General features: G+C 50.3%; 5 protein-coding genes, 1 long non-coding RNA gene and 3 other non-coding genes across 13 annotated transcripts; 2 read left to right on the forward strand and 7 right to left on the reverse strand.

Moving 5' to 3' along the window:
* Positions 1 to 4207: 4207 nt before the first annotated feature.
* Positions 4208 to 6033, reverse strand: LOC112884095 (RING-H2 finger protein ATL74-like). Its single transcript, XM_025949421.1, has one exon. It carries the CDS (start codon positions 5167 to 5169, stop codon positions 4543 to 4545), a length of 627 nt encoding a protein of 208 aa, XP_025805206.1. The 5' UTR covers positions 5170 to 6033; the 3' UTR covers positions 4208 to 4542.
* Positions 6034 to 7955: 1922 nt separating this feature from the next.
* LOC112886484 (non-specific lipid-transfer protein 1-like) lies at positions 7956 to 8768 on the reverse strand. The gene is made up of 2 exons (XM_025952393.1): positions 8288 to 8768; positions 7956 to 8176 (listed from the first exon to the last, which is right to left on the reverse strand). Exons 1-2 carry the CDS (start codon positions 8659 to 8661, stop codon positions 8167 to 8169), a joined length of 384 nt encoding a protein of 127 aa, XP_025808178.1. The 5' UTR covers positions 8662 to 8768; the 3' UTR covers positions 7956 to 8166.
* A 5243-nt stretch (positions 8769 to 14011) lies between these two features.
* Positions 14012 to 16036, forward strand: LOC112886571 (expansin-A4). Its single transcript, XM_025952516.1, has 3 exons — positions 14012 to 14301; positions 14419 to 14731; positions 15316 to 16036. The coding sequence occupies exons 1-3, from the start codon at positions 14172 to 14174 to the stop codon at positions 15617 to 15619; spliced, it is 747 nt and encodes a 248-aa protein (XP_025808301.1). The 5' UTR covers positions 14012 to 14171; the 3' UTR covers positions 15620 to 16036.
* A 1817-nt stretch (positions 16037 to 17853) lies between these two features.
* On the reverse strand, positions 17854 to 19958 carry LOC112884818 (40S ribosomal protein S26). The gene is made up of 5 exons (XM_025950405.1): positions 19895 to 19958; positions 19706 to 19798; positions 19516 to 19600; positions 19293 to 19423; positions 17854 to 18160 (listed from the first exon to the last, which is right to left on the reverse strand). The coding sequence occupies exons 1-5, from the start codon at positions 19895 to 19897 to the stop codon at positions 18062 to 18064; spliced, it is 411 nt and encodes a 136-aa protein (XP_025806190.1). The 5' UTR covers positions 19898 to 19958; the 3' UTR covers positions 17854 to 18061.
* Positions 18297 to 18398, reverse strand: LOC112888200. The gene has a single exon (XR_003227743.1). It is a non-coding gene; the product is annotated as a small nucleolar RNA snoR99 (small nucleolar RNA).
* Positions 18512 to 18609, reverse strand: LOC112888202. Its single transcript, XR_003227745.1, has one exon. It is a non-coding gene; the product is annotated as a small nucleolar RNA snoR99 (small nucleolar RNA).
* LOC112888203 lies at positions 18818 to 18916 on the reverse strand. Its single transcript, XR_003227746.1, has one exon. It is a non-coding gene; the product is annotated as a small nucleolar RNA snoR99 (small nucleolar RNA).
* Positions 19959 to 20181: 223 nt separating the features above from the next.
* LOC112884816 (zinc finger matrin-type protein 2) lies at positions 20182 to 26952 on the forward strand. 4 transcript variants are annotated; one of them, XR_003227182.1, is made up of 12 exons: positions 20182 to 20369; positions 20564 to 20601; positions 20698 to 20784; positions 20911 to 20932; positions 21021 to 21103; positions 21288 to 21320; positions 21582 to 21660; positions 21753 to 21805; positions 24421 to 24509; positions 26217 to 26277; positions 26418 to 26540; positions 26636 to 26952. XR_003227182.1 is itself a non-coding variant. In XM_025950404.1 (11 exons), the coding sequence occupies exons 2-11, from the start codon at positions 20590 to 20592 to the stop codon at positions 26677 to 26679; spliced, it is 597 nt and encodes a 198-aa protein (XP_025806189.1). In that variant the 5' UTR covers positions 20182 to 20369; positions 20564 to 20589; the 3' UTR covers positions 26680 to 26952. The 4 variants fall into 4 exon arrangements, 3 of the variants coding, with proteins under 3 accessions (XP_025806189.1, XP_025806188.1, XP_025806187.1); XM_025950404.1 differs by lacking the exon at positions 24421 to 24509; XM_025950403.1 differs by lacking the exon at positions 24421 to 24509 and having other exon boundaries at positions 20183 to 20369; positions 20561 to 20601; positions 26418 to 26500.
* LOC112884819 lies at positions 21817 to 24535 on the reverse strand. 2 transcript variants are annotated; one of them, XR_003227184.1, is made up of 3 exons: positions 24403 to 24535; positions 23832 to 23935; positions 21817 to 23754 (listed from the first exon to the last, which is right to left on the reverse strand). It is a non-coding gene; the product is annotated as an uncharacterized LOC112884819 (long non-coding RNA). The 2 variants fall into 2 exon arrangements; XR_003227183.1 differs by having other exon boundaries at positions 21817 to 23440; positions 23543 to 23935.
* Positions 26953 to 26964: the final 12 nt, after the last annotated feature.

A 26964-nucleotide genomic window follows, 5' to 3' on the forward strand; every position in this document is an offset into this window, starting at 1 on the left:
CACCATGCATCTGTCCTCGTACTTATTTATCACTTTGAGTATGTTCATATACTAATTTAAGATACTTTAAAGGGATATTATGTACGAAAAAATCAAAAGCATCCCTATTTTTAAAATATATCATGAGTACTAGTATATAAAAATAAGTATAAAAAATGAGTATGTCTATATACTGCACGTATGGTCACATACAGATGGTCTAGTATGATCACATACACCTTATACATACCTTTCGTTGGGTCAGAGACGTCCTACATCATGAGATGCATATGCACAAGTAGCTACAAGCGCGTGTAGAATGGATTTTTTTCACATATATATATATATATATTGTTTATTCATCATTAATAAGAGAATCATTATATTTCATTTCACTGATAGTTCGCCAGAAACTCTCGCTAGTTTGGATCTCACCGAGGAAGAAGAACAGGGGGAGGCTCCTTGGCCTCCACCAACCGAAGGTGAGAAAATGGCGCCCAGGAACTCACCGTCTGCATCCATAAACGCGTTTGTCCGTGCTTTCTTTGGCATCCTTCATCAAGTTCGTCGTGGAACTTCATCGCCGAGGCCATCCTGCGCGTTGTGGCCACCGCAGCATCCACATCCAGAACATGCGCTGTTGCGACCCTCATCGCGACCTCGGACTCCTAGAGGCCGACAACCGCCTCGCGATGCCTCGTCGTGGTGGTCGCCACCTGCTCGCCATGCGCGTCGGTGGCCATCATCTGCATCTTCACCGTCGCGTCATGGATCCGGATGCCGCTGGACCGAGCCACTAGACACACGTCGCAGCACCAAGGACTCCACCACGTCGTACTACGGTCCCGGCACCGTCCGTGAAACGAAATGGATTCTGAAATCGAGAATCCGACTCCCTGTATCATTGTGATAGTCTTTGGATCAAGCGCTATCATATACAGAACTCATTTCAAATATAATATTATAGTCATACTTTGCATAAGGTCAAATATAGCTTTAATTATTACATAAATTCATAGAATTTGCAGTACGAGGTCCATTACAAGCCCCTTGGGCTAAAGCGAACAGATAGAAAACGGGAAACAGTAGCTAGGCTTCTAGCACATCCTTCATCTTCTAGAATTCCCTCCACAGGCAAACTCGAGTGTAGCACGGGCTTCAATTGTACCAACCGTCATCGTTGGATCGAGCTTCGAGTCGGATCCTGCATCGTACCAAGTTATCCCCAAGGAATGGAATAGGTCCGCGTCACCATCCATATGCAAACTTTAAGATCGACTATACTAAGGGTATAATAAAAGTTCAAGAAGATAAGCTAGGGGTTTCCTATGCATGCGCATCATCAAGTATATCATCCACCAAACTCCGAACTCGGGCCATTTCGGTATTCCGAACTACCGGTCCAACACACACCTTCCAAAACCACTAAGTCGGTGCGAGGACTCCCGCTCCTTGCACCTCATCTGCCCCAGGCAGGAAGTCATCACTAGAGGGAGATAGAAAACTTGAGTAGCACTACCTAATAAGAGCAACAGAAGAGTAGGGTTGTCCATTACCAAGGACGCGACTATACGTATATTTTTCACCCTGCAAGGATTGTACACCTGGACCCACTCGAATCGAAGCCAATCGGGGATCAGCCAGCTGGACGACGAGACACCGGTCTACTGACACAGAAACCAGTAGCCTCGGTACCATCTAGCTTTCCCGGTTCTTGGGCGCATCCTCCCGCAAGAGGTCGTCCCAGGACTGTGAAGCCTCCCTTCATCTCGGGGAACGTGAGGTCAGCACCTCCTCCCCCTACACTAATACTCGATCCTCCTACTGGCTTGGTATCGTACTTGCTAGCCCCAGACCGGGCCCACCCTCATAATGGGTAACTGGTGTGCACACTTAACATAGTCCCACAAATCATAGTTACTCCTCACCCGGTTCTCAATTGCCGAAGCGAGCATCTTCATCACATGCGTCTCCACCGCAATGGTCCGTAACTGCATCCATTACGTGTGCTCCCAACTTCTCAACCAAGTATCCAAAAAGTTGTACTCGCCACAGGTACTCCGTAGGGTGTGCGAAGATACACATCCTAAGCCCTCGATCCAATGATTGAGTTAAGTTCGCTCGCTCCCGGCTAAAAAGTCCTATGCAACAACTCCTCAGAGATGTATCTCCACTCACGCCAAGACTATCCCTCCATTCCCACACACATACATGCAAGCATAGCAAGATATTTCATACATAACAAGTGTATAGGATAGCAAGGAATTCAGGTAAATAAATAGGCTATCCAGGTTCACTCACCACAACACATTAGGGAGTAATAGCATATCTACCAAGCAATGACTAATAGGTATTTAAATCAGAGATGGGCCTGAACCTGATGGTTCTTCGTAGTCCTCCTGAGCCTCCGGATAGTCCTAGCCGTCAGTCAGCTCCGCATAGTCGGGTCCTATTTGTAAATACATATAAGGGCAAGAACCAAAGTGCAAAAGTGTACAAAAGTTACCAAATAAGACCTAAATCACAACAAAGTGGAGAAATTGATATTTTGCAAATTAAATCTTGTGATAATCTTGTTTACAAAGTCGTTACCAACATCAATTTTTCAAAAATTGGTAAGAGGAATTGGTAGATGACTACTATGAGATTTACAAGGTTTATGGGGAGAATCTTCTTAAATTAGACATGATTAAGCCTTATATTGTACTCTTTTGCTATATGAGTTTTTAATTCAATTTCTCGTAAAAGTTTTTAATAAAACAATATCAATACAAGGACATATACCTATCTCGAATTTTCCCAGGGGGTTTTAGAGGAGGTATCAAAGATATATTAATCTTTCTTATATTTTTCCCATTGAATTTTAGGAGAAGGATATTACAATCTCATATATGTCAACAATGAGATGGTAATTTATATATATATACGATATCATTTTCTCCTATTTTTTATCAGGTTTAAGGGAATTTTCATGGCATATCAATAGACAATATGATTTCTCCTCACATTTTTCCTACAATGTTTTGGAGGAGTTTTTTCCATTATTTTGGATATTCTCAAGAACAAAGAACATGGATTACATGAAGCATACTCGAAGCAAATTGATCAAGAGGGAGTGTTAGAAATAATTAGTGTATAATCAATTAGTTTAAGCATATGATTAACATGTGGCTTAGTCAGTTATTCCTATCATTAGCGAACGCTAATGACGGGACGCGTCCGTATAGAAATGGACGTTCGGAAGGCCCCTGTACCTTCCGAACAGGCGCGATGGTACCCTTTGAGCACACATATATATATATAATCACTGTTCATTCATCATTAACCAGAAAATCATTACATTCCATTTCACTGATTCCAAACAAAGACCATTCTTCCACCTTCATTTCTACCCACCCCAAAATGCTTGTTGCAATCAGCCCGTCACTCTCCGCTCCTCTCTCCCTCCCCCCACGGCCCACCGACCACCGCCGTGACGCAACGACTCACGGCCCGAGCTACAGCCCACATATCTCTTGCGGTCGGACGTGCCCTGCATTTGTCTTTGGAATTTTCCATGAACGTGTCCCAACGTAGAACCGTTGTTCTGTCCGTTCGGTGTAGTATTTGGACTTCGAGAAAATTTCGTGAGATCTGAAAATCTCATTCAAGGTTTTTAACTTCTCAGGGTGAACCTTCGAATCCCGAGATATCTTGCCACCAGTTCTTTCCACAGCAGAGGAAGCGGCGCAGGAGGGTGAAAACGGCGTAGCACTTCTCCTCCCTTTTCCCTTGGCACTTTTCCACTGCGGTACTGCACGCGCGCGCGCTGATGGGAGCGAAGCGTCTTCCGTCCCCGGTCCCTCGATGGTTCAGCCTCAGGAGTCGGTTCCTCTTCCTTCGCATGCGCGTCGCGTGAACGCCGGGTGACGACGACGGAGCGCGCGCCGGGGCAGCTAGCCGTGGCCATCGGGTTTGGCGCGACGGAGTGATCCCGGCGGTTGCGGCAGCCGCGCGGTCGTCGGCGTCGCTTCCAGGTTAAGCCATGCCGTGGTTCACGCAGCGACCCCGCGCATAATTGATTTCGCGCCGGGTGGTTGTACGTCCTGGCCGATTGCCGACCGGGGCGCGGCCACCGCTCCGGTTCCAGGCGGGCGGCCCAAACCCACAGTGCCACAGCCCCCGCCGGCGGCGAGCAGCACCGATGCACATGGCCGCATGGGCGTCTGACGGACCGTATGCCTGCTCATATGCAACAAAAAAATTTGTACGGCGCCGTCGAAGGTCGAACACTTCCGGTGAACAATTGGGCAGCTGTGATACATAGGACGGCAAGATGCTACGATGCTACTACTAGCTACTCCAAGTAGCGACACCTGACCTGACATGCAGGTGGGTCCCTCGTCGCCGGATAGTATCGGGCGATGCGGCGCTCGGCTACGGAGATATTTTTACACGACCTTATCCACGGTCCCGGAAATCCAGTACTATACCTTGCTTCGTTGCTTGGTTCATTGGTTGGCTGTGCGCCTGGCTACCACCACTAGGCCTGCTCCGATTGCTCTGCTGCTTCCGTGGAGAGGATCAAGCGATGACCACGGCGATGGTGTCGCTTTCCGGCCGCCGCCGGCTCTGGCCCGCGGCGCCGGCCTTGGCGGCCGCGGGCTTGCTGCCGTCCATCACAGGGCGGCGGCACGTCGGGCAGGAGCCGCGGGACAGCAGCCAGGCGTCGACGCAGGGGACGTGGAACCCGTGCCCGCACCGCGGGAGCACGCGCACCTTCTCGCCGTCCGCGAACTCGCCCAGGCAGATGGCGCACACCTCTTCCTCACGGGCATCATCGCCTCCCTCCACGCCGCCTCCGCCGTAAACCTCCACGGGGATGCTCCGCAGCGCGCGCTTCTTGATCCCGCGGACGCAGGACGTGCCGCCCGACGCCGACGACGCCCCCTGGCCACCGCCGCGGCCTCCGGCGTCCCCGGCCGCGCCCCGGCCCCCGCACCGGAGCGCGCACCGCGCCACCGAGTTGAGCCCGATGGCGAACAGCAGCGCGAAGAAGAGCGCCGCCAGGATGATCACCATGTTGGTGTCGAAGCTCGCGTCTCCGGGCCCCGGCGCCGCCGCCGCGGCCCCGTCGCTGCCGTTGCCGTTCGCGGCCCGCCCCGCCGCGGCCGCTGCCGGCGCGCTCGCCTCCGAGTCCCGACGGTCCATGGCACCAGCTGCTCACTCTCTCTCGACCACGCACGCACGCTCTCACGGCACGCGCGGCACGAGTGCTCCTCTCCCGGCCGTGGCGGAAGCAAGCGGCGAATAAGCCGGGGGGGCGATCGCGTGGCACGTTTCCGGGGGGTGTTGCTGCGCGGGTGTGCTTGTAAAGGGACGATCCCGAGTTGCGCCCCACCCCACCCGGCGCTAAGTTGTTGAAGGGATAGGGACACGGACGATGCGGGTGGTGCCGCCCCCCGCGCGCGCCCTTTTGGATGCCTTGGGAGGCAGAGCTAGCCACAGGAGCGGGCGCTGGCCTAATTCCTTGCGTGCCCGGGGAGGACAAGGCCCCGGATTTGGGTAGCCCGCTCGCTGGGCCGTGCGCCAGAGGACGCGCGCGCACACGCCGCCCGCCCTGGTTCGTGGTTCCGTCCCGCGCGGCGACAAGCTAGGGCGCCGGGCCTCGCTCGCGACCGTCCGTCCGCGGGTCCGTCACATCGGTCGCCCCGGTGCGGCGTCAGGTGGTGCCTGGACCAGCGGCGGTTCGGCCCCTGGTCGCTTCGTCCGCCGTCGCAGCCGGCCCAGCCGTGCCACCGGCTGTCTGGCACAAGTTGCTCTCGTGGGGATTTGCGCACGCTCTCGTGAGTGGCACGCTGACGCCTGACGGCGCCCCGACATGCGCTTCCACCACTTCAGGGATCCCTCCGGGTGTTTCCGAGCGCTCTCTCTCCCTCTCGCCTTTTGGAGTGTTTGTTAGGGTCTGTTTGGATCCACCCCCAAATAGCAAAAGGGCAAATGGCAAAATTTTTGCTCCTGTCACATCAGATGTTTGGACGCTAATTAGAAGTATTAAATATAGTTTAATTAAAAAACTAATTACATAGATGAGGACTAAATGACGAGACGAATCTATTAAGCCTAATTAATCCATAATTAGCAAAATTATGGTAGCATTTGCCCTTTTGCACTTTGGGGTGTTTGGATCCAAAAGTGTAAAAGAGCAAAAGTTTTGCACTTTCTCTTTCTCTTTCCGGATCCAAACAGGCCCTTATTGAACGCTTTTTAGCTTTGGTGAGGGAGGGGTTTGGATGTGACAAGTCTCGGCAGATACGCATTATGCATGCAAGTGCTAAAGCCTAAAGGAGATACTGATAGCACGCATCACTCGCTCACCCTGCTGTTAGCTGGTGCACGTTGTTTTGTCCAAGCTTCGATTTTTGAGATGAGATGAAAGCGCGTGTGGCGTGAGGATACCGTGTCGTGGCAGGCGCCAGGCGAGAGCTGAGCTGGTTAGGTTGTGTAGGTGTCTCCCCTGCAGATGATGCGCTCAATAACTGCATGTCTGTCTGTGGTCATACGTGTCTGGCTACTGGGCACTGCCAAGGCTACGTGTCGGCTTCCGATTAGCTCTCAGGAACGTCGAGGCGGGTGTTACCAGCTGCCACTTGCCACGTAGCATCTCTTTTTCAGAGTGTGGCGGCTGGCACGCTGGTAGCATGATCGTCATATTGGGCAATTATATGGTTTCTTTGCAACGCGCGACTACAGAATCGCTTCTATAAAGAGTCTGACGTGTCAACACTGCAACGATAATGCACCCTGGACGTATCGTGTCGACCATGAAAAGCCGATCCCGCTACGAATGGTAACATTGAGATTCGCAACCAATCATGCCCCTTTTGTAGTTTGGGTGATGTGGACAGGATCACAGGGCCAGGGGGCGTGGTACCTCAATTAATTTGATTAGGGATGATGCGCGAGACGTTGAGCTTTAAGAGCTCTCCGCGACGAGTAACAGTAACGTGTAGAAGACAACGGCTCTAAAGATGGTGACAACTTGAGAGATGCTACAATGGCGAAGATTGATGAGCATAGGTTCATGGGAGTGTCAATCCAGGCACTAAAGACTCAAATCCAGCCAAGGAACGCACAAAAAGTAATTGTGTTGGCTCGAACCTGAGCCTTGGGAGCAAGGGCAAGACTGAACTGAGACTCGGGGACCTATGGTGGCTAGGTCATGTTGGGTAGGTAAAATAGGTCTGGATTTTGATGGCAAAGAATTTGAATGATGTTTGACAAAATGTCTAAGAACGTTATAGACAGGGCCAGTATGAATGGTACTAATATAACGTCCTCCATCCGTTCGTGCTTATAGTAAGCGTAATAGGTTTTTCTTAAAAAAAAATCTTTAGAGATATACTTTGACCATCTTACAATTTATCATTAATTGCTACAAATAAATGCAAATTATTAAATGATATTCAAAATGCAAATTCATTCATATAACTATTAGTGAAAATTTATGAAGTTTGATTGCTTAAAATTCTAATACGTCTACTAAAAGCAAACAGGTGGATTGCTTTCGTCACGAATCAACGCCATATATTTTTGGTAAAAGAAAGTGCGTAGGGACTACTGATGGATGCTGATGGAAAATTTAAATGAGCCCCCGGAGCTCATTCATGGCTAGCATGCCGGTGGGCCGTGGTGGTTGCGAGATGTGCAAGAGGCCGAATTGGGGTGAGCGAAACTGAGAACGACGACCCGTCAGCAGTTTGGAGGGCAGCTGGTCTGCTAGTGACAGGGCTGAGCACCATCAGTCGCAGGCTAGTTGATTTGAGACGGTGCTATGCGCTCAAGATCCGACGGCATTGCACTGTCATGTTCACGACCTTGTCAAAGCGAGCCCTGTTGTGGTTGACAGCGTATCAGTGTGCTATGGCCATGCTGTAAAATGCTAAAAGGCAACGGCTATTTAGCGACGAATAGATATGTAATTAGGGACCAGCCCATAGAATATGTACGATACGATTGCGTCCATTTATTCATATCATTCCACAACGTATACATATATATGCTTCAAGCATATATACAGTATAGTAAGAGATTCACCGCTCTTAAATCTCACAACTTTATTAATTAAGGCCAGTAGAAGCAGCAGCTCCTACGGCCCTCCATGATCTCGTGCCGAAGACTTCACGGTTGACAGTAGATCGAGGCACCTCAGTTGATCCTGTTATTAGGGACACACGTTTGTGTCAAATGCCATGCCATCTCTGAAAATTCAAGTGCAAAAGGAGAAGAAGTAATAAAAGACTAAAGGATGGTAACAGGTTTGGCGTACGAGTTGCAGTTAATGTTGGGGCTGAGCTTGTAGGGCAGCGAGACGCCGCACCTGCCGGGCAGCCCCGCCGCGCGGCTGATGTAGGGGCCGCCGGCGGCGCCCGCCGCCACGTTCTTGAGGCAGGTGCAGATGGCGCGGCGGTCGGGGGTGGTGCGCGCCTCGGACAGGAGGCTCTGGATCCCCGAGCAGCACGCCCGGGGCACCGCACCGCCCGACTGCACGTACCCGAGGCACGGCATCAGCGTGTTGTACACCGTGGAGCACGACAGCGCCGCCCCCGCCGGGCGCGGCGCAAGCGCCAGCGCCAGCGCCAGCGCGGTGGCCACGAGGGGCAGCGCCGGCGCGCGGCGAGACGGTGCGGCCGCTGCAGCCATGGCTCCTCGATCACCTCTCAGGTCTCGCGGAGGATGTGGCTAAGGATGACGGAGAAGTGGTTGTCGGTCGGCGGTGTGTGTTCGTGCGTGCGGAAGGGAATGGCACCGGCACATCTGGATCTGCTTATATGCATCGTCAGGAGGTAGGCGTGAGGTTCGGTCCAACGACTTGGTCAATGACCAGGCACCACGATGGATACTTCCTCAGCTGTTTGCCTGTTTCACAATACTTCCTCAGCTGTTTGCCTGTTTCATAGTCTCGTAGTGCTACTGTTCGTACTGTGGGCCCGTGCACTGTGAAATATGAACGCCTGGGGCAGTTTTTTCTGCTTGTGCCGTGGAGACCGGAGAAGCTGGGAGACCTGGATCTTGGTCGCCGGTGAGGACTGACGAGAATTCAGATGGAGTCATGCAGCTTGCCCGTGTGGAGGCTCCCCGGCCCGAATCAACGTTGCGCGTCCAGCTGACTAGCTCGTTTGAGGTGACATGTGGATCATACCCAGTGCTGAGAGCTCCTATACAGGTGGGTCCTGACTCCTGAGTAAACAAATTTCTAGACAGTCTTAAAATTCAGCAAGGAGGCTGGTTCAAACCTAAGATATCCAAACTACAGTGAAGAATTTCTACCGCTGCGCCATCCGCCCTTCCAGATGGAACATCGTCCCGAGGCTGCAATAATACAAGGGTGTGTTCGTTTCCTACCCTCTAAATTTTAGACCCATCATATCAAAGAGAATCTTGTCATTTAGAAGTATTAAATAAAGTCTAATTATAAAAATTTTTGCACAGATGGGTGCTAATTCGCGAGACAAATTTAATGAGCCTAATTAATCCATAATTTGCCACAGTGATGCTACAGTAATCATCCGCTAATCATGAACTAATATACCTCATTAGATTCGTCTCGCGAATTAGCGCTGGAGTTCTGCAATTAGTTTTGTAATTAGACTTTATTTAATACTTCTAAATGACAAGATTCTCTTTGATGTGACCCCTCTAAACTTTAGACACCAGGAAACGAACACACCGAAAGTCACCGTGTGATTTGGGCAAGGTTGCTGCCGAAGCAATCCTTGTCTGCACAGGAAAACTCGTCCATCGGGTCTGCCTTTAGTCTTAGCCCTGTGGACACGCTGTGCTTGAATCTTTGATGAGACTTGGCCGCTTATGAAGGACGGTATCTGTCACCGGAGACTCGGCTTCGTTGGGCCTACGAGAGCCACAATTTGTGAGCAGGCGCCTACAGTAGTAAGGACCAGGGAGCAGGACGATGCCCTTCTTCCTTTTGTTTTCCTATATTCTGTTTTCTTTTTACCCGGATTTTTCTGTTTATATTTAGGATTTATTATGCCCTTATGCTAAACTTCTCGATTTCCCTGTCTCGCTATTGTTAATTGTCTGTGAAGTGGGCTGATTTCTTTTCTTTTTTGTTGTGATGATCTGGGTTCCCTCACACTCTCCACAGGCCTATATGTAGCCCACTTGAGAAGCAAGTGGGCTGAAATTGCGCCCGGGTCATCTTTGATTTCAAAGCTGGGCTGGTATTAGTCGGGCCTGTGAGTGTTCCGGCTGTTGCTAGTTGACCAACCTGGTCCCCCTCCGTCCGAATCCGTGTGAAGTAGACAACCTTTGTGTTTTTCCTTGTGGGGAAATGAAACAGACGGCATGGAAAGTCCTGCCCAGCCTTTTTTCACTGCGATGCTGAAATTCGCAGGTACTTCTCGATGAGATAACCTTAGGACAGCGATGCCATTTCATACACATACTGCCGAAGGCCGGTGGAAAAGTAAGATACGAAAATTGCTGTCCCTGTTGTGGAAGGAAGCAATCCTGATCAGCAAACTCCTTTTTCTTTTTGCCAAAAGTTTTTTTATATAATTTCCTAAAAATCCAACAAATGAAGCTTCAATGGTGGGCTCACTCTACTATTTTCTTTTTTTTTCTTGTTGTTGTTGCAAGTCTATCTAATACTTTAACCCACAAATCCACAATGTATTCTTGGGGACGTTTTCAGTTAGTTGGGCTTAACGAACCCATGTTACCACAGGCCATGGTCCAACGACGCTGAAAGCAAAAGACAGCAACGCGGAAATTAAAAAAACCGTATCAAAGCGCAAGACGGAAAGGATCCGCATGAACGTGCCTCTCATCATCACGCCGGGGGCAGAAAAGATCTGAGGTGGATAATGCAGAAAGGAGGCCCGCGATTATTCCACAGCTGCGACTGCGAGCGCCATCGATTCTTCAGCCAGCCGCATCGGTCGCACGTCAGAAATTTATGCCGGCGCACGGGCGATCGCTCGCGCGGCCGGGACCATGCATGTTCTTCCCACTGCCCTGCCCGGCCTGTACGTCGCCACATGCCGCTTGCCAGACAGCTTGGCAGCTTGCCGTGGAGACTGGAGAGACGAAGACCCCTTGGAGTGGAGTGGAGATCTGATCAGCAGACGCTCATCAGTCATGTAGATGTAGTCTCTCGGTGACTTGATTGATTGTACCGGATCCTAAGAAGATTTCTGGACGAATCCGATGCCCATGGCATTGCGCATTCGGAGCATCACCTCGCCGAGAGCTCAGATGTTGGTGGCATCATCGTTTTCTATCTCTATTCCGGGTTCAGGAAATGTGTCGAGAGCAAACTTGTTATTAGGATATGTAATATGTTCGACCAGATCAGATCACCCATCTTCTCGTGTCCACGCAAAGCATATTCCCAGTCCCAGCAACAATCATGGACGGCCGACCGACCATCACCAGGATCGCAACGCAGTCGTGCATGCAATGCAACCCTGGAAAGCTAACGAGCAGTATTCCCCTAACTGCACAACGAACTCATGATTGCGTCTCGCCTGTCGTCCGAGCAAATTACCCGTAAACAAGGCGCGCGCGCAGGCGTCGGCCACAGCGCGAGATTCCTTCGGCAGCACAGGCAGCGGCGGCGGCGCGCTTCGTTCCTGGAGGCCGGAGCGGGAGGGCGACGTCGCCGATCTAGCACCCCCCGGCGCGGCGAGACCCATCACGGCGAGATCGCGTGATCTGTTCCGGCGTGCAGCCCCCCCCCACATGGCGCCTGCCTGCCTTGCCGCCCCGGAAGCGTCCCTGTCATATCCGCATGTGGAGTGGAGCGGAGCGGAGCGGCGCAGTGGGGGAGAACAGCGCCGCGCTGTTCCGCCTCCTGATCGGCGCTCGCAGCGGCCGGTCGACCGCCGATAAGTCACCTGTGGCTCTACACGCCCTCGAACAAAACTGCAGGCTCCCCGTAACACTGCTTGCTGCTGCTGCTTTCGTTTCTACATAGCCTGTTAAAAAAAGAACCGACAGCTCACAGCACAGTCCAAAGGGAAAGAGTCTACTAGCACCGCAGTTTTACCGCGCCCGCCGCAGTCATGTTTCAGTAAGCTACTGAAGTGTGCCGGTATGGTAACTCGGTAAAGATTCGTTTTCTTTTGACTGAACCTGAACCTGCAACTTTGTAGCGGCGGCGCAACGCAAGTGACGCGCTACAACTTGTGGAGTGGGGGCAGACGGCAAAGGCACCGGATGGTTCAGGTAGCATGGAGACGAGACGGCTCAGCTGTTTGGGTGCAGAAGGAACGAACGGGTCAGGCGTCCGGTCCGGCTAGTGACAGGAGATTAGCCGGCCGAAGCGCCCGGGCGGCCATGTGCAATTAACATGGCATGGGGTCAGCGACGGCGAGCCTGGGGAACCGTTGCTTTCCCCTTGCTGGAGTATTGAACGGAGGCGGCAGGGCTGCTGCCCGACGCCATTGGCATGCTATCCTTTGATCGAAGACCATGGCCATGGCCGATGCGAGGGAGGAGAAATCGAAATCTGCATCGTCAACGAAGACTCGTGCATGTAAAAGACAATTTCAAACGTTAAACAACCGGCTACGACTCGAGGCGTGCAGGCATAGGCTTGACGGCAGCTTTGTTTGAAGCTGTTGGATCCATGCATGCATTGCACGCACACGGCACACAGTTCGTGTTTCGCCCTCACCTACAGGGTCTGGCCATGTTCCACGCATGTGAGGTGTGTGTGACCATGTGGCCGTGAGTCCCCCTTGCAGGGGCAGCAGGTGCAGGGGCTAGAGCGAGCCCACAGGCAGGTGGTTACGCCCATGCACACTCACGCTCTCACACACACCCTATCTACCTTAATTCCTTAAAACGTGCACGGATTATTGGAACCGGTAGGGTGTCTAAGCTTTGTTTGTTTAGTTCGCTTGATGGGTTCCCCCTCCCTCCCTCCGTGTGGGCTTGCCATTCTTTACGCGCTAGCGTCTAGCGATTCATGTGCGCTGCTGACCGACAGATCCTGTTCCATGTCCAATCAGTCGGTAGGTGCGCTGCACTCTTCTGATTCGAGCTCTCAGATGGCTAAAGCGGGGTGTGATCCGCTAGCAGCTAAGCCTGACTGTGGAGCAACTATCAGACTGTCTGACCAAGGTTTCGCAAAGCTCGTCAAAGCTGTCACTGAACTTTCCAGCTTCGTTTGTCTCAACCCTCACTGCTGTCGAATCGCGTGCTAAACGAACATACGGGCAAAAGCGGCAGGAAAAATTGTCCCGGAACCGCATCAGGTCCAGGTCGCGCAAGTTCGATCCGGTGATAAGGAAGGTTTTTTTTGAGGATTGGTGATAAGGAAGTTGGCGCGGCGGATGATGCTCTGCTACACACCCGCGGGAGGAGACAGACAGCCCATGCCAGCGGCCGCGCCGCGCGGCCGAGCGCGGCGACACCCGGAACGTGAGCGGATCTCCGCCGCCCCAGACAGGGCCATGGGCAATCCCCGTCAGGGAACCGGCCAAGCGCGCCCCCCCTCGGCCTCGGGGTCCACACAGTTAACGCGCTGCCGCCGCGGCGCGTGCGTGCCATTGCCATCGGAGTCCGATAGCACTCCGATCCTCTCTCTCTGTTTTTTTTTTGTTCAGAGCCCACGCAGCGAGCAGTCTCGCCCGACGCGAGCCATGTGGGGAGTTGGCCTCGCGGGGCCGGGACCCCGCGCCACGCCACGCCACGCCGCGCACCGGCACCCCCCCAGCCCCCACGACACGAGCAGTTGGTGGTGGCACCCTGCTACGTACGTGCGCCGTGCGCGCGGCTCGCATGTGCGCCCGACTGTGCTCTGCGTTAACTGCCGGTGGCCTCCGCTGCGCCGTCCGTGGCCGTGGCCACCGGGCACGTCACTCCCTCCGGCCTCGGCTTTCACTTCGCCTCTGCCTTTATGGCCGCCTTTCGTCGTCGCACCAGACCGCGAGGGAAATTACACGCGCGGCGCGCCCCCGGTTTTTTTTTTCCCAACCGCCACCGGCGCATTGGCTTGGCTCGGGCTATAAATAGCTGGGCCGGGAGGGCCGAGCTTCCTCACAGCCAGCGCCAGACAGCCAGACGTTCCACCCCAAGCAAGGTCGATAGCGGCTAGCTTTGGACGGTACCCTCCCGAGCTCGGAAGGTAGCTAGCTAGCTCGAAGCGGGCCGGGTCTCCTCGCTGGTGGTGGTAGTTAGCGATGGCCGGCGCCGGCGCCCTCCTCCTCGTCCTCAGCCTCCTCGCCCGGGAGGCCGCGGCCGGCGGCTACGGCGGGTGGCAGAGCGCGCACGCCACGTTCTACGGCGGCGGCGACGCGTCCGGCACAATGGGTGAGTAGTCGATCGACCAGAGCACCTTGTCATCTAGTTCCTCGCCGCCGGCGGATTTCTCGGTAACCCAGACTCACACCGTATGCTCTGCATGGACGTTCGGCGCGGGCGGAACAGGCGGCGCGTGCGGGTACGGCAACCTGTACAGCAGCGGGTACGGCACGAACACGGCGGCCCTGAGCACGGCTCTGTTCAACGACGGCGCTGCGTGCGGGTCCTGCTACGAGCTGCGGTGCCAGAACGCGGGGGGTTCGTGCCTGCCGGGCTCCATCACCGTGACGGCCACCAACTTCTGCCCGCCCAACTACGGCCTCCCCAGCGACGACGGCGGCTGGTGCAACCCGCCGCGCCCGCACTTCGACATGGCCGAGCCGGCCTTCCTCCACATCGCCCAGTACCGCGCCGGCATCGTGCCCGTCGCCTTCAGGAGGTACGCGCGCGACCCGACCCGGCTAGCCTGGCCGCCCGCCGCACATGCCGCGCAGGGCTCAGTTACTACTAGCACTCCACTCTCCACACCTGCCGTGCCGCGCTGCGCTGTTGGCACGGCTCGGTGTGGTCCCGCACGTCCGGCTGCGAGCGAGGCTCACGCGCCGCTCTGTCGTACCGCGTCCTTGGCTGGTTGGCCCGATCAGCCAAGCCAGCCCAAGCCCAACCAACCGCGCGTCGTCGGTTCGGACCTCGAAGGTCCGTGGGCCCCCGCGCCCGGTTCGGTCCATTAGTTCGGTGGGCCACCCTCCAGATTCGATACGGGGCGTGGGGATAGGCAGGCTCCTGGGCGACGCGCATGTGCCTTGCCTTTCAATGTTGTTGTTACCCCTAGCTAGTAGTACCTCCACCGCACTTCACTCTCACTCACTCCTAGTGACATTTTGACACCACCGGCCAGGCCCATCACGACCTGGTCGCCCCTCGTAAAATCTTTTTTTTTTCACCTACCGCCACGTACTGAACTGACCGTTGCTTGAGAGAGCGAGACTGACCGATGAGCTGCCTCCCGACCGACCGATGCAGGGTGCCGTGCGTGAAGAAGGGCGGGATCCGTTTCACCATCAACGGGCACTCGTACTTCAACCTGGTGCTGGTGACCAACGTGGCGGGCGCCGGCGACGTGCGGTCCGTCTCCATCCGGGGCACCCGCACGGGGTGGCAGCCCATGTCCCGGAACTGGGGCCAGAACTGGCAGAGCAACGCGTTCCTCGACGGCCAGGCGCTCTCCTTCCAGGTCACCGCCAGCGACGGCCGCACCGTCACCAGCAACAACGCGGCGCCGCGCGGGTGGCAGTTCGGGCAGACCTTCGAGGGCGCCCAGTTCTGATGCGGGGAGGCCTTCGATCTTCTTCTTCCTCTCTGAAGGCCGCCGGCGCCGGCACCGCCGTCTTCTGATCTCCTCCGACCCGATCGTCTCCGCAGCAAGCACCGGGGGCGGACGACGGAGAGGGATATATATATTAATTATAAGCTATTGATCATTGGGTAATCCTCGATTTGTTTGGGTTTTTTTGCCGTTTTGCGCGTGATGATGGGAAAGACGAGGCCTCTTCGACTATATTGAAGAAGAGAAGAGGGCCTCGCGCTATGCTGAGGCTGCTAATCTAGCACCCGCCTAGACGTTTCCTTCTCCGGACTCTGGATCATATCGGAGTGAATGAATGAAACATTACTCTCCCTAGTACTGATACTTGTACTTGAGCAAGGAATAATTGTAATTTATTTTGGAAGAACCTTCGTATCATTGCCGTACTTGTACCCGATCGCACCGGCCGCCGCCCTTGCGTCGGAATTGATGGAAACCGCGAGGCCGCCGTTGCTCTGGCTACTAGCTAGCTTGTTTTTCTTTTTCAGTAGCTTCTCGTGGTGTAATTGTGGAAGGGTACAGTGGCGGTCGTGACTTTTGGTGTCTGCAACACCGAGTACGTATCTCCTCCGGCCTCACATGGGTGGTGGGGGGCACGCGTGTCGTGTGCCGCGCTGTGCGCGATGCGCCTGCCTCTTCGCGGCCACGAGCGGTGTCGGTTGCGTCGCCGGGCGGTGTACAGTGTGCCGCCGCCGCCGCTCCCCTAGCGCTAGCTGCCCGGCGAGGCGCAGCGCGCCAGTACTACACGACTCTACTCCTCTGGCTCTGTGTGATAAGAGGAAGCTTGTGGATTGTGATCTGGCCGCCGATTTGATTGCCCGCCCACTGTTCCTTGCTCGTTTCTCTGTCGGCGTCTGCATGCAATGCCCTGGTGTGCGTCTCTCGATCGGCAGACACGCTTGCTTTGCCCTTTCCGCGCTGGCCCGGGCCCATGGGTGCTTTTGAAGGCAGCTAGCGAAGATACGCTAGTGCCACTGTCGCCTACTTGCCGGAGCTCGGGGCGTGTGCTAGGCTGCTAGCGTGCTAGTAACTTGGCGAGGTCGTTGCTTTGAACAGGCGGGCAAAAGGGCAAACACCACTTCGGAGCAGGCAGGCTATCTTGCTACGACGAGCCCTGTCGGTCGGCCTCGGCGAGTCTAACTTCGCCGAGGGACGGCGACGCCGACGCGACCCAGAGAAACCAGAAGGCGAGCGGCGAAGCTGGAGACGGGGGCGGGGCGCGGCGGATTCAGAGGGAATACGACGCGACGCGACGCGCGCCGACGGCCGGGAATGGGCCGGCAACACCGCGCCTGCTCGTTCGTGCTCGGCGCCGTCCAAGCCTGATCCGGCAACGACTTTGGCTTTGTTGCCTGCAACTCCAAGCCTCAGAGACCGAGAGACGTGATGAAGCAAGAGATGACCAGCTATCGCTGGCGGAACCATTCGCCGAGATTCGCAGCGAAAGGGATACTGTCGCAAACTGCGCTTTTGGGTTTGCTGATCTGCATACACACGCCGTGCGACACTGCTCTTCATGTTGAACACCGGCACCGGCGGAGGACCGGCGCAAGCAGACCAAAGAACATCAAGAGCTCAGTGGGCCGAATGCACAAACAGGCTGAGGCCTGCTATAAGTGGCGATCGCAACAACGACATAAAGGGCCTAGTTTCTGGCAGAGATTGGGGCCAATTCAATAACACCAATTGTGTCGACGAAACGGGCCAGGCCTCGAGGTGGCGAATTCAAAACCATAACTGAGCAACTGTTTCGTTAGTGCGCAACCTTCCCGAAAATCTAACCATAAGTTATGGCTTCAAGTGTACCAGTAAAAATGATGCCGCACCTTTGTCCAACCAAAGTTTGATAACAAAATGTACCTATAACGAGACGTACGTGGCTAAACATTAGTGAATCCAACAGCAACAAACTGAGATGCCTAACCTTCGGCGTGAAAACTTTAGGCACCAAACGGGCCGTACTAAACAAGCCGTCTCCAATCAAACGGAAAGAGTGACCATTTTGAGCATCACTTCCGGGACAAAACGATTCCATGCGCACAACGAACACAAATGATATTAGGCAACGCAAGACTATACAAACAACTTAGTAGGATCAAAACCACCTACAGAGCTTGAAACCGGAAACGTAAAAACTGAAATCAGAAACAAAAAAAAAGAACTGAAGATGAAATCAAAAGGGAGCTCACTACCAATATCATAGAACCCACTGAAGTTCAAGTGAAATTATAGCTGAGCATAAATATTCAAACGACAAGATATTATCTTAGCAAACATTCCAGACTTCAGACAAAAGTTCTACTAATATAGCAAATCCACACTCCCCTGATTGATCACACTGATACTGAATTAAGACATCCATGGCTACCAGCAGGCCAGACTTATGAGGTCGATAAGCTAAACCTATGGGCGAGGAGCATTTGGTGCAGGAGCCGCAGCAGCACCGGCAGGGCCAGGTCCACCAGGGCGGGGGCCTCCTTGCCCACCAGCAGGCCTATCCTCCTGAAATAAACACAAGGCAGCATATTAGTAATGGCAAACTCACAATGAACAAACCTAACAGGGAAAATAGAAGTCTCAAAAAAACACGCAAGGCTACGACTTCCAAGTGTCCTGACAAAGTGATTGAGATGGTGTTAAATTTTCCATTCTTAAATGATCAGCTAATAATATATGGATAATAGCTGACAAAGTGAGTGAAATGGTATTAAATTTTGGGACCTGTTTATCCCACAGGCACTGTAATCACCATAGGGGCAACGTATTAGTCCCAAACCTGATACTTCCAAGTTATGTTCAAGCTATGGCAAACAGTAATGTTCATAAGGACATATCAAAAAAGTGAACTTAATAGCATTTTCCAATCTTAATGATCAGCTAAACATGTGTCTATTAGCTGACAAAGTGAAAAAATGGAAGTAAATGTTGGGACCTGTTCATCCCACAGGCACAGTGTTAAGCCATAGGGGCAACGTAAAAGTCCCAAGTATATGCAACATAACATCAAACTGAGAACAATACTTTAGACAAACTATTTGCCGCTATGATCCGCTGAGATGAACCATAGAGTATGCATGAAAAATTCCCAATCGGCTCAATTATTTCAGAAGCAAAAACTAAATCTGGTGCATTCAATCAGAGGAATAAACTTCAGTATGAAACTTTCCCATCCTTAATCATCAGCTAAAAACATAATATCAGCTGACAAAGTGAATAAAATGGTATTGTATGTCAGGGACCTGTTCGTACCGCAGGCACTACACAAATGCCATCGGGGCAGACATAAGGTCCCAAACATAAGTTTTAAAGACATAATTCCACTTAAACTAAAAATCCTACTAACTCACCTACTAGCAAAGAGAATAAGATCACCAGCTGATATGCAAATAATGAAAGTCAACTAAATGCCAGCTCCCAATGCATCGTATAGGCAGTAAACAAGAGTCTAATAGGAACATTACAAGGGAACAAACACAGCACAATAGGACAAAAATCTGAAATAACTGAAATAAGTACGTCCGAGTGGCACTAATCAAGATTAATTCGCAAATTCGCAGTTCACAGATCTGTTCGCTAACCCTTGTTCCATTAGACTAGCATTACAATAGTAAAATAAGAAGCTTAGAACTCATACCCTGCGCCTGAAGCGTTCCGGTGGCTTGCGGTCCCTGCGCTTCTCCCGGGATCGGACGCGGACGATGTGAGCGTGGATCGCGCACGAGACGCAGTGGTGGACCTTAGCGTACAGCTTGGGAAGGACGTATCCTGAACCACCAAAACAATGAGCAACCGTCAAGCAGACAAAATCAAGAGGGGTTTTACTGATGGAACAGATCTGGAAGATGAGAGAGTTTTACCGTCATGGACGCACGCTTCCTGAACGTCCCTGATGGCCGCCTGCTCCACGATGTTCCTCACCTGAAACCTCTTGATCGCCTTGTCCTGCGAAGGACAACCACCAGGAAGGCAGGAACCACGAACGAATCAGAAACATTTCATCAAGCGAGGGTTTATGAAAGCAAGGAAGCCGTCGAGGCCTTTACTCACCTTGGGGCAGCACTTGGCGCAGTTGGAGCAACGGATGTACTTGACATGGCCGCGGCCGTGCTTGTTGCGGCCGCCGTTGCGGCGCTTGAAAGTCTGCGCATAGGGAGCAGGTAAGGAAACAGATCAGATTGGAGCTGGACGGGGCAAGGAGAGGGAGATCGAGATTGCGGACTGGGAGTTGGGACTCACCATGGCGGCGGCGCGAGAGGTCGATCCTGAAGCTCCACTAGGGTTTCTCAGGGTCAGGGAGGGAGAATTTATAGGCAGCGGGTTGGGTTGTGGGAGGCTACCTGGGCCGTTTACTATTCTGGGCTTATGGGCCAATCATAAGCGGGCTCTAGGTAACCACGTGGTGGACCTGAACATGTAGGCCTTGAAACCGGAGCCCCGTTTGGTGGGCTAGCTAGTTGGGCTGTTTGATTTTGTGCAAGTTTCCTTTCTCCCGTTCACCTTCTCGCCTCCCCTTCCTCAAAAAAAAAAAAAACACCCTTCTCGCCTCCCGTTCGGCCGTTCCCCACCTCTCTCCTCCCCCCCTCTTTGTCGGCTCGCGGCCTTCACTCCTTGCGGCGACGGCTGGGCGAGCAGCGCCGCCCTTCGGCAGGTCTTCGTCGGGTCCGTCGCTAGGTCTTCGTCGGATCCTTGGCCAGCGAGGAGGATCCACCAGGTAAGCCCTTCCCTTCTCCTATCTTCCCCTTCCCATCCTGCTGCACGAACAGAGCGCCCCAAACCCTAATATAAGCTATTTGTTGTTGGATCTGACCCAATTGCATGCATATGTATTACATCGTTGTTACATGACTCATGGCTGCATTTTTTGTGCGGTTGCTTGTTTCTTATGATGCTTCTGATGTGTAGCAGGTGGTTTGCAGAGTGAGCTGACCAAGATGTCTGGAAATGTAAGTTGCTCTTACTTGGACAAAAAGGGGAACCTCTTCTGATGTGCAAATATACTGGAGTGTGGCGCATTCCATCTGATTTCCTGTGTTGTGCAGCCAGTTGGCATTGACAACACTTCTCGGAGGAAATTTGACAAGGAAGAGTACTTGGAGCGAGCTCGACAGAGAGAACAACGGGAGAAGGTTATATGCATAATGCATCCTCTTTGCTTTCTTATATTTCACCAACACTCAAAGAAAACTATAACCATACTTCTCTTTCCCTCCATGTATTGCTAACTTCTCTGTGTTTGTCTGTTGCTGATCCAGGAGGAAGCCCGGAAAGGCAAGGGTAAGTGGTCCAATTACAGTTCAATAGAATATGTATTTGTACCAATTTGTGCTCTATTAAACTCAACTCTCTTCATGTATGTACACAGAAAGGGGCCCTCCTGTGCAAAGACAACCTTTGAAGCACAGAGATTATGAAGTTGATCTCGAGTCTCGTCTTGGCAAGACTCAGGTTTGTCTTTTGCTACCATTGAACAATTTGCAAAACTGTGTAACATTAGAGGAAGATATGGTGCTTAAGTGATGGAAATGATTTTATTTAATTTAGTACTTCACTATGAAGAACTTGCTTTTATAAAATGATCACTTTCTGTTTTTAGAAGTTAATTAACTGTGCCCATCATCTCTTTTTTCAGGTGGTGACCCCAATTGCACCATTGAATCAGCAGGTTTGTCCAGAAGTCTCATAGGACATGGCATCTAGTGTTTCTGGTGCTCTTGAATTATTTCCATCAGATCTTAATTCCTGACAAAACTTGCGAGAAGATGTTTCTTATGTAAATTTGAGTTTACCAGTTCGCAGTTGATCAGTATTCATTACAGATTTCATATCAAATTCTGCTTAGAACCTTACTATTTGGACATAAATGAACCTCTTATGTTTACGATTAATTCAAAGTTTCTTCTCAAGTTTACCTACTTGCTGACAGGCTGGATACTACTGTTCTGTATGTGAATGTGTTGTTAAAGATTCGGCCAACTATTTGGACCATATAAATGGCAAGAAGCGTATGTGTCTGAGAACTCTAGTGTAAGTCTCACTTGATGCATTATGTCTTTGTACATTCATCTTCATGTTTCGTGGTTTGAACATTTGGCAGATCAGAGAGCATTGGGCATGTCTATGCGTGTTGAAAGGGCATCACTTGAACAGGTAGAATATCTGAGCTTATGCGTTTGATACTTGGATCTTCAATTGGAAATTAAAAATTTTATTCAAATATGGTAGCAGACTCACATTCAGATCGGTTCCCTTTGGCACAACTACTGCTTATGCAGTATCCAGCTTGTGGGACAAGCTTTTAATAAGCAGCTACTGTTCTGCTTCTTAGTTCAAATGTGGCCTTACTTCCTCATAGCCCTGTAGAATCCAACCATTTGGTCGCACATTGTCTATTTTCTGTTTGCTTTGATGGTGAAGCAGAAGCTGTGCCAAAGAGGCCCATCATGTCATGGTATTATTTTGATTGGGTCATGCGATGCTACTAGTCAGCTTTCTTGTCCTACTAGGTCCATGCCCGTGTGTTGCCATGGGCGAAAAACAAAAATTCAATGCAAAAAGAAGCTAACCTGCCAATCAATGAATAATTCAAAATCATGTACATTTGTATTGAGAAAACAAAAGGTTACTCTTCCAATATTATGTACATTTGCATTGAGGAAACAAAGAGTTACTCCTCCAATATTATTTTCACTATACCTCAGATCCAAGCAAAAAGGAGATAATCATTGAAATGTTGATAGCTGATGGTGTGCTCTTTCAGTGCTCTATACACATGTGACTTGAGTTCATGTCAAGCACGGTTCAATTCTCAAAGGTTTAGAAGTAGCAAGGGTAGAAATTAGAAGAGAATGGATTATAACTCAATACATATTTATAATTCGACATAGGTTCTACAACTTAGCAATACATTGATGTATTGACATAGCAATATCTCATAAAGATACTTGTGTGATACATCAATTTTATTCTAAATAGGCAGAATAAAATTTAGAATATCTGGACAGCAATGATTTTGGAGTTCCTCTTGTCAATGATTTGCATATGGTATTCTCATGTAAATCTCTTAGAACAGATGTCTTGGAGCTCATGCATGGCATTCAGCTTGGTATATACAGCAATAAAAAGTTGAACTTAATGAATGAGAAAACACCAAAAAGAATAAACCGCATTTATATAGAGATAGCTTAGCTAAGGTCTTAGTATTTATCACTGATACACTGTATATCAATCAACCAATAGTACTAACTCTTAAACTCTGTTTCTCTCCTATGAATAACCCATGCCACGTTTAATTCAGATCAGTCTGGAAATTTTCACATCAATCAAATAATGTATTAATGGTTCATGTGTGTTCTATTGGTCGAACAAAAGTAAAAGTGCCAAAGAACATCTGGAATCTGAAAGAATCATGAGCCGGAATCCATTGCCCAAATCTGAGGGTAAATATATTAAAGCAATAGAAACTGGAGAAGGAAAAAGATCCATTAGCTCCCAATAATTTATGCTAACTTGATTCTGCGATTTACATGGCCCCAAAGTGGAAATCTCTTCTTCTTTAGCACCTCAGCTTCCTCTCCAAATCTTATTGGAATAGCAGGAAGAACAGACAGGTGATGAACTCAATGCTGACCACAACATGTTTGTTAACCCATTTATTAGCACAACTCACGGAACATGCAGTGCTCCACACGGCTGTCGCTCTTAGCAGCTTGTAGTCACGATGGCCACAGCTGAACCTGGAAGCCTCTAAAGGACTGATCAATTAGATTGTAAATGTACTGAAACCTGAAATAGCGGAACAGAAAAATATACAAATTAAATAAATCTGTAGATAGTGCTAGATCAGCACAATCCTGTGTAAATATTGATAAGACCAAAATTTACTACCTGCATTGGTTCCTAGGAGAATCAGTGTATCCAAGCAACTTGCCGATGAACATGGTTTGCTTTCAACATATCAATTACAAATGGCTATTGCAATGTGTGAATAAAGAAAAGGATCCATGTGTTCATACTTTCTCATAGTAAGCAAAGATATGGATTAGAACAGCCCCACGTCTAATGTCAAGGAATGAATGATAGCATCGTTATGCGCATATCTGAAAAAAAAATCAAATTTCTGTAAGAATATCCAGGGAAAGTGTGAATTTGCCAACAAGAAGACAATTCTGATTACCTTGACCATAGTAGTTACTGTCATCTCCTTGGACTTCCCCTTGTTCATATAACCCTATGCATGATGGAGACTGGATATATGGCTTTGCCATGGATCTTATTTGGCTACATGGATAAGATCAAATTGAATCAGATCAGGGTGATCATGGTAGCTAGGAAATTCTAAACCCTAGCGATGCAATTTCAAATAGGGAGATCATGGTGCTGTTCAAATCATGTACCCGATCAATCAATTATGAAACTCAAATGTGCACCATGGCTACGAAACCCCAAATCATATCTATGCAATTCGTGAAGAACTATGTACCTGGCACAGCAGTGAGCTGGTCTGCAAGACTGTTAGGATAAATGAGATAGGATAGCAATATCGCAAATAGTTTATTTAATGGAAAGCAAGCAGTATCTATACTATAAATGTTTTCCTTAGCTCCAATGCAGAATTGTGTGCTCCTGTGAGCAGCATACTGACAATAAATCATTTTTTGATTACAAGAGAGTAACTCGGGGTAAACACCAAATCTAGTCTATAAGAAACTATATATTCAAATGATGGAATACACTCAGTCATTCACCTCCCAACTGTGATGCAGGCAACAGCTTGTGATGTTCCCAGACCTCGTCATCCGCTGGACCGACGAATGCTCCAGCCCTATTGCCACTCAAACTGCTCGCCCTCAGTGTTGGTTACCCACATCCGTACCACTATACCATAACACTAAAACAGCGTCAGACGTTAGTCAGTAAAAATCAGTTATCATAGATGCATGCATGTTGGTCCAAAATAGTAGAATCACAAAAAATTGGATCTAACATTCAACCATTTAGCTTTATATGCAATAAACCAGAAAAGTAAAGGTGACTAGTGCAAATAACAACAAAAGCTAATGTATACTTAGTTTAGCCAAACAAATTAATGCTACTTCCATGACACACCTGTGAAAATGGGAATAAGGTGACGCGAAGACTGAACCTGGAAGATATATAGCTCTATTCACTCATGATGCAGAAAACACAGATTTTCTTGATGCCATTGACCTTTCCTGACATGAAAAAGTAAACATATCGATCTTAAGGTGCTGTTTGCCTTTTGAGCTCAAAGAAAACAAAACTTTATTCCAATAATGATGAGAAATTTTATTATCAATGCTATTGACTTTTCCTCCTCATCAGGATGCACTGATGTGAAACTAATTCTGAAAATGAATGAGAAATGTAAAGAAAAGAAATCAATGTGACTAATGAGCGAGGGATGGTATATATTCCATTGATAGGGATTGGTTTTGATCTTGGCTGCGCATAACATTCTCACTTATCTAGCTCGAAAAAACTGATACAACATATGCTGTCAAGAATGATGCAATGCATAGAACTGAAGCACTTAAATTTGACCTGCTGTCAATACTACCTTAAAAATTCGGGGCTTTCTTTCCCAGATGTCTTCCACTGCAACTCAATAAGACGCATTTGTTCTCTAAGAAATCAATACGAGCGTGCTTAAAATTATACAAGAACATAACATATCAGATCAATAAACAACGAAGCCAGTAGTCAGGATCCATTTGCATTCAAATACCTTGGCGGAGCAAAACTTGGTAAAGGCACCGGCCAGACGTCCTACGTCGCTGCGGTCACCTCCAGCCGAGCATCGCAGAACTCGACCCTACGAGAGCTCTCTCCTTCGGTTCAACCCCGATGTCAAGCTGCGCAGTGGACTTCGGCGTCTTGCTGTGATGCGGCAGCGTAGTGGAGCCCCACCCACGTCCATCGCATCCTCCACGCCACTGGTGCGTCGAGGCAGCTCCCCATCCCGAATGGGTTAGCATCGATGCGCCGCCAAGCGGATCGTGGGATGAGGGAGCCGAGCGGAACAAATTCACCGGCTGTGGCAGCGAGGAGGGGAGGGGTGGCACGGATGGATGCGGAGCCCAGGGATGGGGTCGGGGCGGCCTGAGAAGGGCTGACGTCGAGCGCCAGCGGCTGTTCACAGTCGATTCCGACAGGGGAAGGCATCGAAGCGGGCGGGGAATGACGGGCGGAGGCGGAGTAGGGGCTGATTTGCACTTGGAGTAGGGTTCTGGGTGGGGTGGGGGCCTGAGCGAGGGCGGCGGGGGCACAAATTGCGGGGAGGTTGAGGGAGGGTGCAAATGACGTGTGGGGCGAGGGGAAGCTGCAGCACAAATTGCGGGAGGCCGTGAGTTTTGCGTGAGAGGGTAATCAGACGATGCAGATTCACGGGTGGCAGAATGACGAAGGTTGACGGGAACCAGGTTGCACCAAAAAATTGTCCCCCAATTTGTTTTTTTAGGAGTAGAGATAAGAATTTTCAGCCAGTTCTCTTTTTTGGCCCATCTGTTATTTGTTTTCACAGGTAACTTTCTGGCTGCAGGTTCAGAAAAGGTTTGAGGCACTTAAGAAGAGGAAGGACCCAAGCACCTTTACTGAACAAGGTGAGAAAAGAAAATTTCTCATATAATATGGTGTCAATTTGACCCCATAGCACTCTTCGGAATGAAATCTTTCTGTGGAATAACTTTGTAAGAAATTACTAGCAAAATCATCCCCTTGCTTTTTTTTCAAATGTTTTCAGATTTGGATGAGAGAATAATGAAACAACAACAAGAGGAGGAGGAGAGGAAACGGCAACGCAAAGAAAAGAAAAAGGAGAAGAAAGTAAGTGCAGCCAGACAGCCAGATGCATGCATGCAGATAGGCATGTTGCTAATTTCTGCTTTCTTTCTGAAATGGAAATTACAATTGGGCTGTGAGAAGGATAGTTCATAATTACTTTGTATGTAATGATTTCAGAGAGAACAGGCAGCCCAACACGAGCCCGAAGATGTCGACCCTGACATTGCTGCCATGATGGGTTTCGGAGGATTCGGTTCCTCGAAGAAGTGAATTCATTCAGTTGGCAGCATCTCTTTGGTGACTTGTGCTGAAAGATGTGGGTTGAGACCACATGCGCCTGTGCAACAAAGAATTGTACTTTAGCAGATTCGTGATAAGAATCGTATGGGCTTTGATGATGCCAAGTCCAACACTGGATATTGAACTCGAAAATGCCTTTGTACCTGAGTTTATAGTCAAATGCAGCATCGAAGAGTGTTTGTTTTGAACTTGTTCATTTGTTACAT

This window comes from Panicum hallii, chromosome 3 (assembly GCF_002211085.1).
Source record: "Panicum hallii strain FIL2 chromosome 3, PHallii_v3.1, whole genome shotgun sequence".
NCBI classification, from domain to species: domain Eukaryota; kingdom Viridiplantae; phylum Streptophyta; class Magnoliopsida; order Poales; family Poaceae; genus Panicum; species Panicum hallii.

Bases quoted from the DNA above. Each gene is read 5' to 3' on its own strand.
- LOC112884095 (XM_025949421.1), bottom strand. From the start codon at position 5,169: ATGGACCGTCGGGACTCGGAGGCGAGCGCGCCGGCAGCGGCCGCGGCG.
- LOC112886484 (XM_025952393.1), bottom strand. From the start codon at position 8,661: ATGGCTGCAGCGGCCGCACCGTCTCGCCGCGCGCCGGCGCTGCCCCTC.
- LOC112886571 (XM_025952516.1), top strand. From the start codon at position 14,172: ATGGCCGGCGCCGGCGCCCTCCTCCTCGTCCTCAGCCTCCTCGCCCGG. The intron at 14,302-14,418 runs GTGAGTAGTCGA...CGGGCGGAACAG, and splicing joins CGACGCGTCCGGCACAATGG to GCGGCGCGTGCGGGTACGGC. The intron at 14,732-15,315 runs GTACGCGCGCGA...CGACCGATGCAG, and splicing joins GTGCCCGTCGCCTTCAGGAG to GGTGCCGTGCGTGAAGAAGG.
- LOC112884818 (XM_025950405.1), bottom strand. The intron at 19,424-19,515 runs GTAAAACTCTCT...TTGGTGGTTCAG, and splicing joins GGAAGCGTGCGTCCATGACG to GATACGTCCTTCCCAAGCTG. The intron at 18,161-19,292 runs GTATGAGTTCTA...TGTTTATTTCAG, and splicing joins CGGAACGCTTCAGGCGCAGG to GAGGATAGGCCTGCTGGTGG.
- LOC112884816 (XM_025950403.1), top strand. The intron at 21,661-21,752 runs GTATGTGTCTGA...AACATTTGGCAG, and splicing joins CCATATAAATGGCAAGAAGC to ATCAGAGAGCATTGGGCATG. The intron at 21,806-26,216 runs GTAGAATATCTG...TTCTGGCTGCAG, and splicing joins AAAGGGCATCACTTGAACAG to GTTCAGAAAAGGTTTGAGGC.